We start from the raw sequence: 21,326 nt of genomic DNA on the forward strand, positions 1-21,326 counted from the left end.
TGCATTTGTTGCCTTTTATTATTATTTATTGCGGTTACATTTCAAGAAAGTTAAAACACACACTATTTTACAATTGACAATGAAACGATTACAACATGAAGAGATTGGCAAGCTTATTAATAACAGATATACTAGTACATGTAAATGTATGTAAATTTACAGTCAACATTGTGCATTGTTTACAGCTATTATGTTACATGTATTTACACATTCTCATTAAAGATTTTCACAGGTTTCTACTAATGAAATGGATATGTTATGTACATGCGAATTTTCATACTAGAATTGCTCAACATGAGCAATGATCTATTCAATTGACTACAACAAAATAATCTGGACTATCAGATAGGATTATCAACACTTCTCACCGATTCATAAGCTTTCAAAAATGTTACCAGTGTCCCTACACTACATCATTACCAGGAGTTGAAATTGAAACTGCTCAAAAATTGTCTTCCTGTACTGGGCCCTGTTGCATTAAAGTTATACCATTATGGAAACTTTGCCAACCAATGGCAACTTGCATGGAATCCTTGATTTTGATAGGCTGTTGATCAGCGTTACCATGGTAATTACCATCGGATGGCACAAAGTTACCATAATAGTAACTTTTTATGCAAGAGGGCCCTGGTTTCAAGATTAATGAAATGATTTTCAATGATAACAGCAGCTATAAGCTACTGAAATTCTTGCACATGATTGGCCAAGAGCAAATTTGTCAGTGAAAATCAAAGAGAACGTAACATTTAACTTGCCCAGTGAAAGCTACTCTAACATTCAATGCAGATTTGATTGTTTGACTTCACAATCAATATCATACATAATATCTAAACAAAGGAAAATTTATCAAAATAAGAGAAGTCACAAGAAAAAAAATAGCTTGTTGTTGATACTGAAATAGGAACAAAATTTACATTACACATATTTACTATTATTGCATGGCCGTAGGCAGCAGAAGGGGGGTAATGAAAATCCGGAAGTTGCTCTTTCCCACTCCCCCCCCCCCTAAAAAAAAAAAAAAAAAAACTTTCACAACTTCACCAAAAGTGTGCACGAAATCCTCCGATTTCACTTTAGAAAATACAAAAGCACCCCATTGACAAGCTCAGTCACTTTACTCCCCCGCTTTTGAGTTGCTTCAAATCTTTATGTCTTGCCCCCCCCCCCCCTGGAAAAAAATTCTGCATACGGCCATGCAGAATGGAATGTATAATAGGATTGTCTTCATTTATACAGGTGAAACTGTCGAATCTCTTGGAGCCACAGAAATCTATATGACTGAAGTGGAATTTTACTATTATTAGAGATGTAAATATGTGTATGCTTTGACATGAAAGATCGGCTTATTCAGAGCCTAATGTATCAATTTATTTCAAGGCGCACTATGCATATCCTCTTACCCCCGCTTTAGCTCTTGCTGCCGTTTCCAGCGCTTGGTGCGTTCAAGGAAATAATCCTGCCGAGTATACCCATTCACTTCCCCTGGGTCAAGTGCAGCACAATGAAGGTAAATTTCTTGCTGAAGGAAACTAATGACTAGGATTCAAACCCACGATCCTCTAATTGAAAGACGAGATCTGGGGAGCGTTTCATGAAAGGATTTTATCTGACAAGTCCTGTTTTATACGACAATTACCATAGTAACAGTACCTCTCACCCAATCAGAATCAGGGAAAGTTGTCAGATCTGACAACTTGTCGGCCAAAAATGTTGATGAAACGCTCCCCGGATACCCTTGTACATAATTGAGGTTTGGGACTCGGGCGTCAAAGTAGAGAGAGATTTACCCCTCCCGCCCCCCCCCCCCCCCCCATGAAAAAAGGACAATCCTCTGCGGTGATGCCCATGGTTTGGGGTAATGATTACGACAAGGGAAAAGTGTCATGTTTTTAGAAACTGCAGAGAAAAAGACAGAGTTAATTAGTGCACTATGAATGCCTAGCTTAGCCGGGTAATATAGGAGCGCCTTGAGCACCTAACAAGGTGGATATGTGCGCAATATAAATACCCTATATTATTATTATTAGTCTTGGAATCATATTGATCTCTTAGCTGTATATTGTCATCAAGGATTATCTTGGGTTGGGTCATAATTCTGATAATGCCAATAAAAATGTATTGTCCTTGTATTATGGTGGGATGTTAGAGAAAAACAAGTTTTATTTATTTCAAGAGTTGGATAATGCCAATAAAAAGTTATACTGTTATGTATGAGGTTAATTTTTATGTAGAGAAAAACAAGTTCAATTGGTTTTCAGGTTGTGGATCACGCAAATAAAAAGTATTGTGTATTAGTTTCATTTTAATATAGAAAAAAAAACAGTTCAATTTGTTTTCAAGTGATTATGGAATATGCAAGAGAATAGGAAATGTCTGTACATACATGTACATGTATCATAAACAGAACACAGTGCGCTTAGAAACACCAGTAGTAAGCGCCTTAAAAATGCTATGTATTATTCTTATTATTATCAATATTTAAAAGAAAAAAAAACAAGTTAACAGGTTCAGATCCTGAATTAAAAAGTCAACTAAGGGGCACGGGTAAGTATCCGGAGGAACTAAAATAGCTTAGGGCATTGAACTGTGATCAGGGGGCACATGGTCTAGTGGTTATGACTATCGTCTTTCAATCTGAGGGACGTGAGTTCGATTCCAAGCCATGTCATGTTTTCCTTCAGCAAGAAATTTACACGCAATGTGCTGCACTCCACACAGGCGAGGTGTAGTCTGCAGGCACAGACCCTGATTGAAACTTTGATCAGCAAGTGTGTCTCCACGCAAAGACTAGCACATACAAAACAAGGCATGAGTAAGCTGCACATTCAGACCCTTAACTCGAGTGAAGGGTTTGCACAGCAGACTAGGTGAGGTGAATGGGTCCCCGGTAGGAAGAAATTCTTTGAATGCTTGAGCACCTGTTCAAGTTGGGTAACAATAATAGCAGGGTCCGCTGAGATAACAGTTTTCGGAACTAAAGTGGCTCCCCTGGTTAAACATGCTGTTATTATTTAGTAGTAGTAGTATTAGTATTATTTCACTGAGTAGCACTATCAGTTGATAAAATTCTGGAGTTCTAATGTGAAAGTCCAGTCCTTGGGCTTTCAACAGAAAAAATTCTGATGGAGTTCAAATATGAAAGACCAGTCCTGATTGGGTCCTGGTCAATGATTTGAACAAAATAGGGCCAATTGGTTGTCAAATCATGGCAAATTTGGTGAAATATTCTAGCATTAAAAAGTTACAAGCCACTTGCCATCTAGCGTGCATTACAAGATTTGCATTTCATCGCCACCATCAGAAGAGTAGCTACATCCCCATTTTGCCAAGTTGGCGAGATAAAAATGACAGTTGGAGAGTAAAAAGAGAGATAAGGGATTTTATGGACTATTTCCAAGTTAATTACAGACTACAACCTGCATTAAGTAAATCCCCATCCATATCAAATGAGACAGCTATCATTAAAATAGGGTCAGAGGATAAATATACCATTACAACTTTAACCATGGCTTATGACTTAACATCCTGCTCTTATAATTTCGTTCTGTATATTGCTATTATCAGCCATTAACGTAGGTAAGGGATGTTATCTAAACTCACCCGACCCACTTCTGCAAAACGCTTTTGAGAGAACTTTTCTTTTTAAATCAAGAAAATCAAGAAGCCCATATTCATATATATTTTCATTTACAAATGAGGGAGTATGCCAAACTTTACTTTGCTTTGATCAACTGCAGCAAAACTTGATATCCCCCAGAATTCCCCCTTCATGAAAAGAGGAAATGTTATGAATATATATGCGACCAATCAACCCAGAACCACCAACAAGTCACCAAGAAAGGTTCTCTGTTAATAGCCAAAATAGTAAATTGGTCTTCAAAAAGCCAAAATTCAAATCTTAGCTTGTCTGAAGTAAAATTTCTTCATCTTTATACTGTAAAAATTTCAAGTTATAAGGTTGAATAGAAAACGAGATACAAGATACAAATGTTGTTTTCTATTTATTTTCTGAAGGTCTTGATTTTCTCTGCATTCAATCAAGTATTTGAGTGAGTTATTGTTGATCAAGTTTGACAAATCATATATTATTTCAAAGCTTAGGATGTGCTTGTTCAAACTCAATAAAAATATCAAAATTCATTTTGGGCGACTTATTGTTGGTATTGGGTTGGCTGGTCACATATGTGAACGGCACTATGTGTAGTTGGATACTAGGTGTTTTAACACTTGTCTGTGTGTACGCAGATAACTTTACTTTGCATGTACACAGACGAGGGGGAGTTAAGTACACAAATACACAAATAGTTTATGAAATGGAATGAAAAGGGACATCAATGGTTGGTTAATACACCATGAAAGCTGGTACATCGTACATATAATAATAATAACGGTATATTTACCCAGGGTAGCCACTTCAGTTCCGAAAGCTGTTCTCCCAGCGGGCCCTGCTATTATTACCCGGCTAAGCTAGGCTACCTATTCAGGTGCACACAGCTTTATGAGGAAATACTTCCTGCCGGTACCCATTTATCTCACCTGGGTCGAGTGCAGCACACTGTGGATGAATTCCTTGCTGACGGAAATTACGCCATGGCTGGGATTTGAACCCACGACCCTCTGTTTCAAAGTCCGGAGGCTAATCCACTGGGCCACGATGCTCCAAGCATGTATACCAAGTTTGGCAGTATCACTGCTCTCATCCAGAATAAAATACAGTCTGTAGTAAAAACCTGTCTTAAAGGGCCACCAAAACTCTCTCCCACTTGAAAGACAGATGTGCTATATACCTGTCTTTAAAGGGCAAGTCCACCCCCCCCCAAAAAAAAAAAAGTTATTTAAATAAAAAGAGAAAAATCCACCAAGCATAACACTGAAAATTTCATCAAAATCGGGTGTAAAATAAGAGAGTTACAAAAAATTTCAATTTTTCACATAATTTCAATGATATATGTACATCCTGGTCGGAATGCAAATGAGAGGGCTAATGACATCACTTTTTTTGGGGTGTATTTTAAAATATTAAATATTCTCATTTTCTCTTCATCGTCTTGTGAAACAAAGTTATTCCTTCGTGAACATGTGGAATTGCCATTATTTTAACATTTCCTAGTTCAGTCATTAGTTGGTCATTAGTGTCCAATCTGCAAAAATTGAAATATTCTAAAACTCAAACAAAAAACAAAAGAAATAGTGAGTGAAGGACATGAAATCGACTCTCTCATTTGCATGTCACTGAGTTGTGCATATAAATGTTAAAGTGAAACTTTGAAATGTCATAGCTTTCTTATTTTACATCCGATTTCGATGAAATTAACACATTGTAGCATTACGCTTGTATGATATTTGTCTATTGATTCTAATCAACATTTTTCTAGGGTGGACTTGACCTTTAAAGACCACCTGAATCCAGTGGTCACTTAATCTATGTGGCCTTAATTGACAGGTTTGACTGCAATGTTAAATAAAACAATATAAAATTGACTTTGAGCACATCTGCAAAGTGACATTTGGATCTATTTCAGGACAGATTTAAAGAAATCATTCTCATCTTTGCCCCTAATATTTTAAAGAAGAAAACAACTGTATGTCTACTGTTCTACCACTAAAATACTTTCAAATGTAAAGGTAAATATACACCATGGATTCGTGGAGAAGGGGAGTCTGCCGATACCTACTACAAAGGGATTCAAACAAGAGCCCTTTCACATAAGGCTTAGCAATTGACAATGGGTCTAATTTTACAATTGATCATATACAATCACTAATGCAATCAATCGTAACCCCATGATTGACCACTATAAAGGTTTATGTTACAAGGCGAAGATATCTCCCGGAATGTTAAATAATTTGGCAGTGATTGCGGTTCGAGTTCAGGAATGATTACGTCAGTGGCTTTTATAATAATCTGCCTACATGTATTTATAAGGCACTCATACACAATATATATATGTAAAATACCAACAGATTATTTCCATTCTATTATAATACAGTATTGTAACACTTTATCATTGCTTGACATTAAAATGCGCAGTTAGAGCATGCATTTGTGCCCGGAATTGCTATTCTTTCGAAGAAATTGTCAATTGCGCTCCTATCCTGTCAGAACTAACCAAATTAAAACTTTGGCAGTGAAATGTTTGAATAGAAACTAAAATGATGAAAAAAAACCAACCCTCCAATGTAAAAGTTAAAATAAGCTGAATGGCAGTTTTCACACAAAAAAAAAGAAGAAAAGCAAAAACAAGGAAGTGAAAATTAAAATATTAGCTGAGGAATGTGGTACTGTTTGGAATAAATCTTTATATAAAGATTAAACATATTCCAGTCATTGAGAAATGTTTCTGTGCTCTCTATGCATTTGTGCACATGAATAGATTTTCTTTTTCTGAAGGGCATAATTTCATCTTACCCTGTTACCTACAATGTACTGAAAGCGGGTGATCCCTGTACAAAGCCTATGGGATTGCAGAATTCTGTATTCAACAGGTTAACACGTTGCCTTCTGACACCGGATTTTCCCCGTACAAAGCCCATGAGACTCAGAGTATTCAGTAGTCTACAGGTTAACCCATTGCCTACTGGTAGCGGGTGATCCATGTACAAAGCCTATGGACATCACAAAACTAGGTATCCAACTGGTTAACAGAAATAACAAGGAATATGTACTAAAGCATATCGGCAAAATGTCTGTTGTAGACCTCTGTGTGGGTTTTCTGGAGGTGCTTCAGCTTCTGTTTCTTCTCTTTTAGCGACAGCTTGGTGTCATCAATGATGCTATTCATGAGGTTCTTGAGGGCTTCATTGGTGTAGCTTTGAACCTCAAACTGTTCAGTTGTGACCATCTGGCAGAAGACAACTGCAAATGGATGAATAATAATGAGAAGAATAATAGGTATAATTTCTAAGGCCATCTATGTAGAAATAAGCTATTCTGAGGAGCACTATTACTATTACCCCGGTTGTAGCTCGAGCTAGCTGTTGCCAGCGCTCAGTGCACCAAGGAATTAATCCTGCCAGGTAACCGTTCAGCACAATGAGGGTGAATTTCTTGCTGAAAGTAACCATGCCATGGCTGGGATTTGAACCCACATCCTTCCGACTGAAAGACAAGAGTCATAAAACCACTAGACCAAGGCATCCCCAGATATATTTTTAATAACCTCCAAGAAGCATTGCATGAAGCATTTTATCAGTAATTTTAACTGACCGATGTGCACTGAGCCAATCGGATGCAAGTATTTCAGTAGCTTATAACAAGTCAGTGTAAATCAGTGGCTATTTGTTTCTTGAAATGTTCCCTAGAAATACAAGATAACATCATTTTTTTAAAGTACAAAACTGAATAAAACAACAATAAATTTGATTGTTAATGTAGAAAACTATCCTGATAGAGTTTGATAAAAGCAGAAAATTGAGAGAAACCTATCCAAAACCTCATTGATTCATGAAAGCAGGGTGAAGAAAAACATAATAATTTATAATAATAATAACAACAATATCCGCTTTTTATATAGCGCTTAATACATCGGAACGACGTGTCTAAGCGCTTTACAGATATATTATTACCCCGGTCATCGGATTCAATCAGTCATTCCCACACACAATGTGTGCACATCCTCCACTCCCTGGGGAGTATTCCAGTCAGTCGCCTGTGAGGCGCACACAGTACTGGACAACCTACAATGACTTTCACATCCTACCGGGTACCCATTTTTAGCACCTGGGTCGAGAGTGGCAAAGTGTGGATTAACGCCTTGCCAAAGGACGCCAGACCGTGGTGGGATTCGAACACACGACCCTCTGTTTACAAGGCGAGAGTCAGAACCACTACACCACGGCTCCTCCACATATTTATACATATTTTGTTTTACATACACCCACTGTATGTATTTTGCCACAAGGTGGAGCTCTTCATATTTCAGGTTCTGTCACAATAGAAGTTTGAGCCTAGCTGTCTAATTTTACCAGTGACATCAAATTTGTCTTTGATGGTAACTTAGGGTGTGTTCAATGTCGATTTTCAAATTTAAACAGCAACAAGAATCATAATTGAAAACGTGATTGCAAAACATGGAACAAATCAACACAAACATGATCAGCAGTGCACTGTTCAGTGTCAAAAAATATAAAGCTACAGTATTACATGTGGATTGTCTTTAACTTCCGTTAGCGCAGCTAAGAAAAGCCAATTCTGGCACCAGCTTGTGTAGGCTTCCACTGCAAGAGCAAATTTAAAGGCGTTTCAAAACTCAGTCGTGTTCAATATCGCATTAGCATTGCTTAAGATACATGTACTAAAATCTGAGCTGATTGCGTTTACAAAGGCATCTTTTTTTACATTTAAATTTTCCTCTGAATCATGATTTGAAAGACGTTTACTTTCACGACCAGAAATGGATATTGAACACACCCTATGTTTCTCATTATACACCGTTTTGTAATCAAGTTTTCAATCATGATTCACGTTTCCATTTGAATTTGGAAACCGACATTGAGGGAGACCTTGTTTCTGATTGGATGAGAAGTAAATTGCCATAGCAACCAGTGCAATGGGAAAGCATACATACCTCTACAGTGGTCCTTTTCACCCTGTTTAGCTTGCGCTATCCTCGTCGTTACTACTTGAAGAACTGCCTCGGGAATCTTGAAGATTTTATTCTGAGCATCCAGGAAGAAAGAGACGAGGTTCTTGGCTTGGATGGCTGACAGTAGAGGGCTTGATATGATGGCCCTCTGGAGAGTGTTACAGACGTTGGTATGATTGTCGACCTGAGAGATAATGAAACATTGTAATAAAGTTATTAGTTAAACCTGACAGTAGAGGGCTTGATATGATGGCCCTCTGAAGAGTGTTCCAGACGTTGGTATGATTGTCGACCTGAGAGATAATGAAACATTGTAATAAAGTTATTAGTTAAACCTGACAGTAGAGGGCTTGATAGAGTGTTACAGACGTTGGTATGATTGTCGACCTGAGAGAGAATGAAACATTGTAATAAAGTTATTAGTTAAAGCTGACAATAGAGGGCTTGATATGATGGCCCTCTGAAGAGTGTTACAGACGTTGGTATGATTGTCAACCTGAGAGATGATGAAACATTGTAATAAAGTTATTAGTTAAAGCTGACAATAGAGGGCTTGATATGATGGCCCTCTGAAGAGTGTTACAGACGTTGGTATGATTGTCGACCTGAGAGATAATGAAACATTGTAATAAAGTTATTAGTTAAAGCTGACAGTAGAGGGCTTGATATGATGGCCCTCAGAAGAGTGTTACAGACGTTGGTATGATTGTCAATCTGAGAGAGAATGAGTTACAAGTTAACGCTGACAATAGAGGGCCTGATAAGATGGGACTCGGAGGAATGTTACAGACGTTGGTATGAATGCCGCCCTGCCATGTGAGAGAATAAAGTATAGTGCTTTTATAAGGACAATCTTATTCTAATTTAGCTCCTCAATTAACAACAATCAATTTGTTATTCATTAAAATACTTTGAAAAAATAAGACACCGTACTTGAAATGAGGCTGGTATTGGGGTTGATCTCCGGAAATATGACATATTTCCAGCAGCTCATGTTGAGTGCTGGTGTTCAATGTTGTCTGGTGAACACCATCACAGCTGGTGATGACAATCTATGTGTAATTTTCCAATTCACCAACACCAACCCCTACAGATTGGAAAAACTTGAATTTAAGTTCAGTATTGGTGTTGGTGATCAAAAGCTTACTAACAGGTAGCGAACAGGATGAAACATTCTTATAAAATGAGCTTTTACAGTTGAGATGAGTGCAAATCATTAGAGCTTTTATACATTTGAATGAACTTTAAGATTCTTGCCATGATTTTAGTCTTTGCATTCCTTACGATGAGATTTTACTATAATTTCTTCCGTTTCATTGTCGAGGTTTTCTCGCGTAAAAGTTGATATGATCAGCAGTGCAGCACAGACTTGTGACTCTCATGAGCTATCGATAATGCGATCGGTATCGTTCTTCTGAACCCAGCTTGCTGTTGGCGCTCAGTTCAGCAGCTTTATCACACTCTCAGCACCAACACTGAACACCAAATTAAAATCACCCATTCAGCCCAGGCTGAAGGTGTCAATTAGAAATTGAAATACAGTATTAACAAAGCAAACTTTACCTGGTAGGTCAGCTTGACCGACGTCTTCTTCCCAGCTTCCCCCATGAACCTTAGTAGCGCCCTTAATCGGAGTCGGGTTGCCCCCGGCAACAAAAGGAGGCATAGTTGAGTAAGTTCAATGGCCCGGGATCCCTTCCCGCCTCCGAGCGCACCAAGAATCATTGTAACTATATCCATCAGTAGAGGGGTTATGAGCGGTTCTTTACAGCTTTCGGTGTACAGTTTGACAATGGCTTTGTAGAGGAGGAGCTTGCGGGCGTGCAGCATCCCCGGTGCGTGCGGACGGCTGGAGGTGAAGTCGCGCTTCACGTTAGCGCCCTCTGGGTGGACGTCTAGACAGTGCATGGCAGTTCTGAGCCAAGGGTCAATCCTGTGAAGTTACAAAGAATAAAATCATTCAAAATAATTGGAGACAAAGTGGTTGTTTCATATAAGCTGCTAGTTACGGGCGAATTTTTGAACGACTGGTGATCCTTTCTCGTGGTAAAGGATATACACCAGTTTTGCATAGGTGTTGATTTAGTTCCTAAGATAGGATCACCAGTCGTTTGTAAAGTCGCTCGTGACTTACAAAGAGCTTATGAAACACCCACCAGGCCCATAATGTTAACCTTAGTGACTGTTTGTGGACCTGGGCCCCGTCTTACAAAGAGTTACAACTGATTGGATCAATCATAACTATGGAAAGCCAGGAACGTCAACATCTATTATGCATGTTTGTTCAAAATATTTTCTAACTATGATGTTTGTTCATTATATCCATGTATATGCATTCATTGTTTTCTTGAATATTTACTGTGCTTCTCTTTGCTTACAAAGTACATTGTGCAAATTTCCTGTAGAAAAAATTATGACACCGATGGATTTCCATAGAGTTAGGATTGATTGGATCAATCGTAACTCTTTGTAAGACGGGGCCCAGATTTCTACATGTACGTTTGATTGCATTGATTACTGTGAATTGTAAAAAAAAATATATAGCCCCAGAATCAATTACTAAGCTTTACATTATGGGGTTCAGGGAGTGTTTTACAAAGAGTTCAAGTCTCACTAAGTCTCCAAAAGCAGAATACTAGCCAAACTAGCTACAATTTCTAGACCAGGGGCCCGTAACACAAAGCTTAGCTATGATCGTACAACATTTTTCTATGATTGATTGTATTGACTATAATGTACAATCAATTGTAAAAATCAAACGTACGATTGATCGCTAACCTTTGTGTTACTGGACCCAGATTATGGGTATGTGGTCCAAGTAGATCTAACTCAAGCAAAATTGATAAATATTATCAAAATCGATTGTTAATCAAAAGCCCAAGATATTTGAAAAATATGAATAATAAGGAGGCTCAGAAGGCAACTTACAAATATGGTCATATAAAAATAGTCACAAGAAAAAATATACATTACTTATTGATATCCGGCCTCTGGCAAGTCCTCCTACTGGACATCCTCCTGGCTGGTGTATCTAGGTTCGGCATAGACTTCTCTACATGCTCTGCAGACTCGTAATGGTAGCTGGCTGCACAGGCAAGCAGATTATCCAGATGGGGGAGCTCCACCAGATGTAAGATCCTCTGAATGATGACCTCCTTCCAGATGTCGCTGATCACTACAGGAAAAGAATCAGATGATGAAAATGTGATGGTTTAATAGGTGGAGGAGGGGGAGAGAGAAAAGATGAGGTGGGACAGGGGATGGGGACAGGAGAAAGAGGGGGAGGAAGAGGAGGAGGAGGAAGAGAATAGGGGAAGGAAGAACAAGAGGAGAAGGAGGAAGAAGAGATGGAGGGGAAAGAGGGGGAGGAAGAGGAAGAAGAACAAGAGGAGAAGGAGGAGGTGGAGAAGAAGGAAGAGGGCAAGGAAAAGAAGAGAGAAAAGCAGGAGCAAGTGGAAGATAGATAGAGGAGAGAAAGTAAAGATAGATGAAAAGAGGGAAGAGAGAGGGGAGGAATAGAGGGAAAAGAAGGAAAAGAAGAAGGAAAGAAGGAAGGAAACCAAAGACGACAAAGAGGGAGAGGAAGACAAAAATAGAAAGAAATAGAGGTGGGGAGAGGGAAGGGAGGAGAGGGGTTAATAGAAAAAAACTCAGGAGGGATGAGGTTGAGGTGAAGAGGAGGAGGAGAGGACAGAGACAGAAAAGGAGGAGAAATAGATGGATGTGTGAAGGAGAAGGAAGGGGGAGAGGAAAGAAAGAAAGAAGAGAACAGAACAGATAAGATGAGATGGAGGTGTGGAGAGAAGAGCAGACAGATGGTGAAGATAAGGAGAAGGTGAATGAGAAATAGTGGGAGGTAAGGAGAAGGAAGGGGAGGGAGCAGAAAACAAAAGGCCCAAAAGAAGATGTGGAGTTAGAGATGGAGAGGGGAAGAGAAGGAAAACAAAATATATTGGCGTTCTCAACATTCCAATGCTCAAAACTTTCTTATCATTTCTCCAATTGTTCTCAAACTTTCAACAATCTTATTCTTTGATTTTTTTTTTCTATTTTCACACAAGACAACTTCTTCAAAGCAGGCATCTTTTCTTTCTTTTTTTACATAAAATCAACTGCCAACATAGGCATTGCATAAGCTTGAACATTGTAGTGAATGAAGATTTTCTTTCTTTGTATTGTCCAGGGCCCCGTATTACAAAGAGATACGACTGATCCGATCAATCTCAAGTATATGGAAATCCATCAGTGTCATAATTTTTTTCTTTAGGAAATTTGCACAATGTCCTATGAAAACAAAGAGAAGCATACTGAATTGTCAAGAAAACAGTGTATGAATATACCTCAAAACTAGAAAATAATTTGAAGAAGCATGTATTTTAGATGTAGATGTTGCTGGCCGTCCATAGTTGTAATTGACTGGATCAATCGTAACTCTCTGTAAAACGGCCTCAGGGCTCTCGGGGTTGAAATTGCCCTGAACCCCCATGTAATTCTTTCCCTGCTTCAAAGGATTTCATTCTCATTTCCCTTACCTTGTTTGGAAAGTCTCCTCTCCCTCCTACTCTCTCTACCAAATCTCTTCAATCCTGGGGTCACGGCTTGGTCCCGGTGGTTTAGGGTCGCTAGTGGCTGACGGGTTGGCGTGACGATGGTTGTGAGGGCGTCGGAATGGGGGCCTTCGAAGGCAGGGTTCTGGATCCCCTTCATGTTAGAGGAGCGCCCTTCTGCTAAGGATGCCCTGAATGTCAAACAGAAATGGAAATATGGGGGGAAGAAGAATAGTAAGATATTGGAGCTGTATAAAAAGAATCCAAATATCAGATCTTCTAGCCCAATTAATTGGAAATAGATAGGGATGATTTTTCTCAAAATATAGAAAGAACAGCATTTTCTATAGGATTGAGCAGAAAAGTAGGAAAGTCATATATGGATAAAAGAGCTCAGAATGTCAAAAAAATAATATTCTTTCCTCCAAATTCAGAATGATTGAGAGGTCAGTAATCTGGGTACTGAACTCAAAAGTTAGCGATTAATTGTATGTTTTCCTTCAGCAAGAAATTTATCCACACTGTGCTGCACTCAACCCAGGTGAGGTAAATGGGTACCGGCAGGAAGTAATTCCTCAAAAGGCTGTGCGCACCAGAGTCGGTAGACTAGCTTAGCCGGGGTAATATAGGAGCGCCTTGGGCACCTAGCAAGGTGGATACGTGCACTATACAAATCCTATATTATTATTATTGATTGTAACGACTGATCGCACATTGTAGTCAATGCAGTCAATCGTTTAAAATTATTCTAAGATGATTGCTAAGCTTTGCATTACGGGCCCCTGGTCTTTAAGCCCAGCGCACCCAATGCGATCCGTTGTGATCCAAATTTCAATTTGTAATAACATTTGATATGAACGTTCTAACCAATAAAATCTTTAATAGCAATCAGAGTTCAGAATAGTGGTAAGGACAAAATCAAATCAAAATTCATTAAAGTTTGAGCCTCCTAGTAGGATTAAAAGCATATTGAATTCAAATCGTAAAGACGTTATCATCGGAGCCCTGAAGCCAATCGGATTTGGACATTACTCTGACCATAGGGCTTGCTGTAAACTAACAATTATGATTTTGTTATTCCTAACATTTGGCCGAACTTCAAATAAAATACCTTTACTTCTTGGAACTTTCATATTTGTTGCAAAATGCGATTTATTACAAATATCGTGTCCTATCTGATCGCATACATGTAGTGTGCGCTGGGCTTTAACCCTAAAAGGCGCGGGGGCAGAATCCACCCTCGCTAGCTTACTTTTTACTTTCAAATCTCGCACAACTTTTGAGACCAAATTTGCGATGCCCAGGTATGCGGTTACGAAATTACGCAACATTATCTAAGTGCATGTCAGAGTCGAAACGGCTCAAAAACGCGAATTGACGTACAAATCCAGTGCAAATTGTGCATTTAGCTAAAATTCATAAATGTATCATTATTTTTACTTTTACTGATTAAACTAAATTGATTTTGTCTTGTTTATGATCAGAATCAGGTCTGTAAAAATTTCCATCGAAAAAACAATAAAAAACAAGAAGTCGAAAAACAGAGAAATAAGTAAGAAATAAAAAAAACAATAAAATACATAAGAAAAAGTTTGCGATGCCAAATTTTTTTAAAGGACATTTGATAGGGATCTTACAAAGAGTCTGTGAAAACAAATTAGCAGTTTTGGGGCCGTATGATAGTTGATTAGAGCAAATGTTTATTTCATGCATAAATTAGCATAATTAATTCATTAAATAAAAATCTTATTTCCAAAAATTTAATCATACAGCCTTATAGATTTTATCGCACACTACCACCGTGCAAATTTTTGTGGCGCTCGCACGATCGAAGGCAGAGATCTCAGGGGGGGGCGTGAGATGGGTCCAAATAACCTAGCTCTTTTAGGGTTAAAATTGTTCTCTCTTGGGCACATATACGTATAGAAGGTCAATTTGAAAGTTAACCTGTATTTTACTTTTCCTAAAAACATAAATAAAAATAATTGAAATGTTTTATTCAATAATAATAATTGTACATTTATATTGCGTAATTTCTATATGTACTGTATATATACTCAACTGCGCATTACAATAATGTTAATATTATTATTACCCCGGCTATAGCCATGCTGCCTACAGGCGCTCTGGCATTCAAGGAATTTCTTCCTGCCGGGTACCCATTCACCTCACCTGGGTTGAGTGCAGCACAATGTGCGTAAATTTCTTGCTGAAGGAAAACATGCCATGGCTGGGAATTGAACCCACGTCCCTCAGATTGAAAGACAAGAGTCATAACCACTAGACCAAGACCCCCCCCCCCCACTCAGGGGGGCCAGTCAAATATATTGCTGTACACACGCGTGACCAGGTTATTCCCAAACACCCCCGAAACAAGTTTTTTGCATGGTTTATTTACACATTTTGGCCCCTAAACAAGTTGTCGGGGAAAAAGCTTGGAAAAAAAACATACCCTAAACATGTTTGGCTAGTCTTAAAAAAAAGCTTTGGGGGAAAAAACATACCCTAAATACGTTTGACCCCGCGATTGACCATTGACCAGTCTTTCAAAACCACCCTTTTTCTTGAAAATCTGTATTTTTTATACCCTTAACGAGTCCACGCGCGGACCGCGTCCAAAACTGAAAAAACACCCCTTTAAACGCGTTTTTTGGGTCACGCGTGTGTACAACAATATATTTGACTGCCCCCCCTGGGCCCCCCCACAACTTACCTGCGATCAAACTTGACTTGTTTACCCTTGCCTAAGCTATGACGTATCCTCCTCTTCCTGTCAAACGGCTGCTGTAGAACATCTATACTTGATCTCCTAGGAATTTAATAATAATAATATTTCTAGTTTTTAGAGAAGAGCCTTCAACTGTGTTAATAATAAAAATAATAATAATAATATAATCAGGTGATGTCCAAAGACGCTCATGGTGCTAGCCCAGCAACAGTTCCTTTAGAGAGATATATATATATATAAAACTACAAATATAAATGTAAACAAAGAGATCTTAACTTTAATACTACAAATACAAAATGGGTACATAATTTACAGAAAAGTAAAAGTACAATTTTGCATCACCCACTGGAATTCCTAGCTACATCCTGGTGGGGCCTGGTGCCCTCTGTTCACAGACAATTTAACTAGCAAACCTGGGGCCCGTTTCATAAAGGACTTGCAACTGTTGTAACTTTGCCATTATGGCAACTATCATGGTAACAGGGCTCAGCAGCCAATCAGAATCAAGGTTGTCATGGTAGTTGCCATAATAATAATAATAATATTCCGCATTTATATAGCGCTTAACACATCGGAACGACATCTCTAAGCGCTTTACAGATATATTATTACCCCGGTCATCGGATCCTTGCATGCCCGCATACAATGTATGCACCTTCTCCACTCCCTGGGGAGCATTCCAACAAGAGTTCCAAGACTCAATTGCAAATGCAATAATGGCAAAGTTACAACAGTTGTAATTCTTTATGAAACGGGCCCCTGGTAAGCTAAGTACTCACAGGAGCTCTCGCAAGTGTTCTATGTAAAACAATAGCTACACATGATTAGCAGTCATCAAAGTAAATTGTGATGAGATAGCACAGGAACTATTCCGTGGCCCTCCATGCCTAATTCCTTCTCAAATTCTCAAGACACTTCTCTTACCTCTTGCATGCCTTTGATTTATTACTAGGTGAAAGGTCGCTGGATTCTCTACGTGACGATGGCGTCTGCTCTTCACTCGTTGACTCGTCACTGCTCTCTCTACTTGTAAACCTGAGGTACAGAGAGGAAGTATTTGATTTTGCTAAATTACAACTTGGGAAAAAAATTACACAGGCCTCTGGGTGAAAATCTAGTCTGCAGGCACAGACCCTGATTGGAACTTTGATCAACAAGTGTGCCTCCACGCAAAGACTAGCACATACAAAACTTGCTGTTCCAATACTGAGCTAGAGAGCCTTCAGTAGGCCTGCACATTCAGACCCTTAACTCGAGTGAAGGGTTTGCCCAGCAGACTACTGAAAATCGCCCCAAAAATACTCCAAAGAGCCCTATTAACTTCCCATGCACTACAATCTTAAAGCTTCTCCAATGTTGCAGATATAGCCAGCAGGTTGAGAAAAAATGTAGCCCCCAAAAATAAAACGTTATTTTTTGCCTGATTCCAGCAATAGAATATATCAAACTAAGGGCTGAGGGATTAGAGTTGCAATATTTCAACTAGCTTTTTTTTTCTTAAAATGGCTGCCAAATAACAAATAAAATGTATATGGTTTGGGGGGAAGGTTTAAATGAATGGATAGCCCATGGATCCAGCTTTAAAATGACGCCAAAGAATAAAAAAAAATGTTCATGCTTCGGCGAGTAGTACTCCCATTTGTAAAGGATATGAAAATGAGGTTGTACGAAAAATGCGCCCTGCTTTTAGAGTTCAAATACATACATAAATCCTTTACCTGTAATAATGTGAGTTGTTATCCATGAAGACCGCCCTCCTGTGTCCAACATTGCCACAAGCCTGTGCATCCTCAATAATGTTCTGATCCAGGAAATACTGCAAGAAAACAAAGGCAGAGACAATAATGTTTTTTTTACTTTAAATTAATATTTTTCATGAGCTAAATTTCAATTGTAGTTTGCACATGTACATTTTTAATAAACAAACAACCTGAACTTCTATGGGGTAATCTCTGGTGTGGTTTGGCTATCCTCTTGGTCCCTAGGCTTGCACTTATTTTTGTGATCTCTCCTTCTGGCTCAAACTCAATCCTGATCTTGTACAGCTGTTGCCCTTTTTTCAGATTATTATTTTATTTTCTGATCACTTATGATTGATTACCATGATTTGAATACCCAGTCATCAATCTTTGAGCATACGTGTAGATTACAGTTTGTTGTTGTTGTTTTGAGTTGGCAAACTAGTCAGTTTTGACTATTGTTGCCTTGTAAATTTGCTTTCCTTTTTTTTTCAAAAAAAAAGAATAATTTCTTTGTTGAATCTATACTGTATCAGTTAGAAAAAATAAAGAAAAGAGAGGAAAGAAAAGTTCTTAGGAAATCGTGCAAGACCACCTCTCCTGCCCTGTACAGCACGTTATCCTGACAAGCCCGCTCGAGGTGCATTTCGAGGGCGTCTCAGGAGTACAGAAATTGTAATTCCCTATGTCTCTCAAACGTAAGCAGGGGGCGCTCTATCCGATACCTCGTAGAACTTCATTTGGAATTCCGCAAGTGAAATTTATTTACACTGACTCTATTTAAACTGGAGCCATAACAAAGGAAATGGTCCAGTGAATCCACTGTTCTCATATTGTTCTGATTTGTTCACTCTGTTATTCCGTCACTGAGTGTAGATTTGAGTACAGTTACACTCAAAGATTGCTTACTAACACATTAGTTTAGTTGTAATAACAATAATATTTTGTTTATAGCGCTTAATACATCAGAATGACGTGTCTAAGCGCATAATATCCCGGTCACAATATATGCACATCCTCTACTCCCTGGGGAATATTCCAGTCAGTCACCGTTGGGGCGAACACAGTACTGGACAAGGTACAATGACTTTCACATCGTACCGGGTACCCATTTAGCACCTGGGTCGAGAATAATGGCACATTGTGGATTAACGCCTTGCCAAAGACCGCGGTGGGATTCTAACACAAGACCCTGTTTACAAGGCGAGAGTCAGAACCACTACACCACAGCTCTTTCATGCTCTTGAACACATTGTATTGCAATCATTGAAACCAATGCATACATGTGCATTATCAAAACAATAAAAATCCCCCACTTGGCATAATTTGCTGTTGTAATTTTAATTACTAATTGGCCCTTATAAAAAAAAAGATGAAGGAGAAAAAAAACATACCTGACATAACTTTGCTATTTTCTCTCTTGTGACATCTTTGACCTCAGAATTTTCCCTCTCCATGTAGCCACAGATAACATCCACTGCATCTGACCCCAGGAAGCAATCCTCGTATGACCTCATCATGTGCTTCCTGGTACGGATATCCACAGCAGTCTTCAGATGATCAACGATAGCATTCCACATTTTAGTGGCTCGGAATGGACCTGGAGCTATGTATATGGAGGAAATTATAATATAAATAATTTCAAAATGAAAGCTAGGTCAAATTAGCTAATTATAAGCTCGTTCACAGTCGTGAACTGCGCACGAGCAGTAAAACATCATTTGAGATAAACCATGAAAGTGGTTTTCAAAGTCACTGACATAGGCATTTGTGATTTGATGATTATTTATGTATTCCTTTGAAATATTTGTTTCATCACATCAAAACTGAAGAGTAAACCAAGTCTACATAATCACTGTATTTGACAGAAGCCCAAACAATGGTAAAATGTGCAAAAAGCAGACAATAAACAGTCTAAGAAGAGAGTTTGCAGAAGGAAAATATAGCTATAGAACTGTTGTCAATGTTCATGATGTTGTCTACTGTCTGGTTCCAAGTAGGCCTAACTTAGAGGTCTACATGTCGGACTTTGGCCCTTGAAGTTTGTGATTAGCGGAGGAAGATTGAAGAAGTTGGGCATTATTTGGGTGCAAATGCAGTTTCGCAACGGCCGACTCTGAGACTGAATTTCACGACCAGTATTTGTTTGCAAATGTCATACATAGTATAGTGAGTGATTGTATTACCGACCGGCCTTGTATTACCGAACGCGCGCATCATACGCATCAGAAAATAATTTTACGCTCAAAATTTTGCAACATCCTTCCAAAGAGAACTTGAATAGAAAGATCATGAAAAATTGTAAAAAACCCATTTTCAAAGTCTTAATATTCTTAAAATAATAAAATATGGTCAAAATAGCTCATCAGTGATTTTGTTGTTTTCTCAACTTTTCCCATAGATAACACACGTTCGGTAATACGATTAGTAGGCCTATACCTTTTTCAAGTGACCCAAATATTTCACATGCGAAGAGGGGTCCGATTGGAAGCTAATAATATCGTAAAAAGGAAAAACGATTTCGGCAAAATTTTTACATATTGATATTTTGTAGGTAATTGTGTATTTATGGTGAAAGTTTGGTGAATTTCATGAAAATAATGTATTTGATATGATTGAATTCATGAAAAGTGTTCGGTAATACGATCCACTAAGGCACTAGGCAATGACTACCATACTGTCTATTACTGATGTAGGCCTACTATGTTGCAAGTCTCTCTTCAGCTTTCAACTTCAACTTGGTAAATATGCCCAATTGCCCACTGCTCTTTCGAATATCGCGATCAGGAACGACTGTATTTCTGCTTCGATCTGCTTCGTGGCATCGCCACGGCACCGTATGAATGGCACCCGGACCGGCCGGTCGAGATCCCGCCGCGCCGGGTGGCAGTCCGGCGCCAGGCCAGAGCTGGCAGAGCGGTGCGATGCGGCGGTACTGTCTTCCAACGCAAACCCACTTGAAACTAGACAAAATAAAAACTTTTGGCTCAAACTTGTTTTTCTTTCACGTAATAATTATGAACGGAAACAATATCATTGTTTGACTCACTTGAAACGGGCTGTTCTCCCCCACGAACATGCACATTATTACCGGCTGGTTCTGTTAGCATTTGAAACCCTGTCAAAGTTGCCATTTTGAATTTCCCGGATATGGTTTGAATGGGAAATGGTGCGTTGCCTATTATTTATCGGTTCCGGGTTGTGTACACCACGGGCTTACACGTTCATACTGCTCCCGAGATAGGACACCATTCTCCCTTCTCGCTGAAAGCAAAGTGCACAGGGCCTGGTAGAGTTGTTGACCCTGATAGTCTTCAGACATGTATGTCATGTCAGAACAGTGGTGGTTGACGCTGGAGAGGGGGGGGGGGGGGGGGGCTTTGATAAGAAAAAAGAGAATGGACCCTGAGATGGGGATGATTGTAGGATAGGCTGAGGGGTGATGAATGTTCGAGATCGCCCTTGCATTAGGTCTTTTTGTTGATTGAGACTGTATCATATCCAAACATTTGTTATAATGATCAAGCGCCTTTTTAACAATTAAGTGTCACTTTTGGGCATACAGGGTAGGCCTATATGGTTCATGGTCACTTATTTCTTCTTTCACATTTGTATTGAACATTAATTAACAACGTCACATTAAAAAACATTTTCGTGAGTGCATCAAACAACAACAAAATAGACACAGAAAAATTGAGGAAAGAAAATAAAAACCCTTGTAGCTATA

General features: G+C 38.9%; 1 protein-coding gene across 2 annotated transcripts; it reads right to left on the minus strand.

The window, feature by feature from the left end:
* LOC129282931 (DEP domain-containing protein 7-like) lies at positions 1-20,880 on the minus strand. 2 transcript variants are annotated; one of them, XM_064114672.1, is made up of 10 exons: positions 20,649-20,880; positions 18,994-19,205; positions 17,579-17,676; positions 16,785-16,895; positions 15,846-15,941; positions 13,118-13,323; positions 11,559-11,760; positions 10,149-10,518; positions 8,568-8,769; positions 1-6,856 (listed from the first exon to the last, which is right to left on the minus strand). In XM_064114672.1, exons 1-10 carry the CDS (start codon positions 20,731-20,733, stop codon positions 6,666-6,668), a joined length of 1,773 nt encoding a protein of 590 aa, XP_063970742.1. In that variant the 5' UTR covers positions 20,734-20,880; the 3' UTR covers positions 1-6,665. The 2 variants fall into 2 exon arrangements, with proteins under 2 accessions (XP_063970742.1, XP_063970743.1); XM_064114673.1 differs by lacking the exons at positions 1-6,856; positions 8,568-8,769 and adding an exon at positions 9,062-9,190 and having other exon boundaries at positions 20,649-20,760.
* Positions 20,881-21,326: the final 446 nt, after the last annotated feature.

Source organism: Lytechinus pictus, unplaced genomic scaffold (assembly GCF_037042905.1).
Source record: "Lytechinus pictus isolate F3 Inbred unplaced genomic scaffold, Lp3.0 scaffold_20, whole genome shotgun sequence".
Taxonomy (NCBI): Eukaryota; Metazoa; Echinodermata; class Echinoidea; order Temnopleuroida; family Toxopneustidae; genus Lytechinus; species Lytechinus pictus.

Coding starts and splice junctions, on each gene's coding strand:
- LOC129282931 (XM_064114672.1), bottom strand. CDS start 20,733: ATGGCAACTTTGACAGGGTTTCAAATGCTAACAGAACCAGCCGGTAAT. Junction 15,942..16,784: donor AAATCAAAGGCATGCAAGAG/GTAAGAGAAGTG, acceptor TTAAATTCCTAG/GAGATCAAGTATAGATGTTC. Junction 11,761..13,117: donor GAGGAGACTTTCCAAACAAG/GTAAGGGAAATG, acceptor CTTTTCCTGTAG/TGATCAGCGACATCTGGAAG.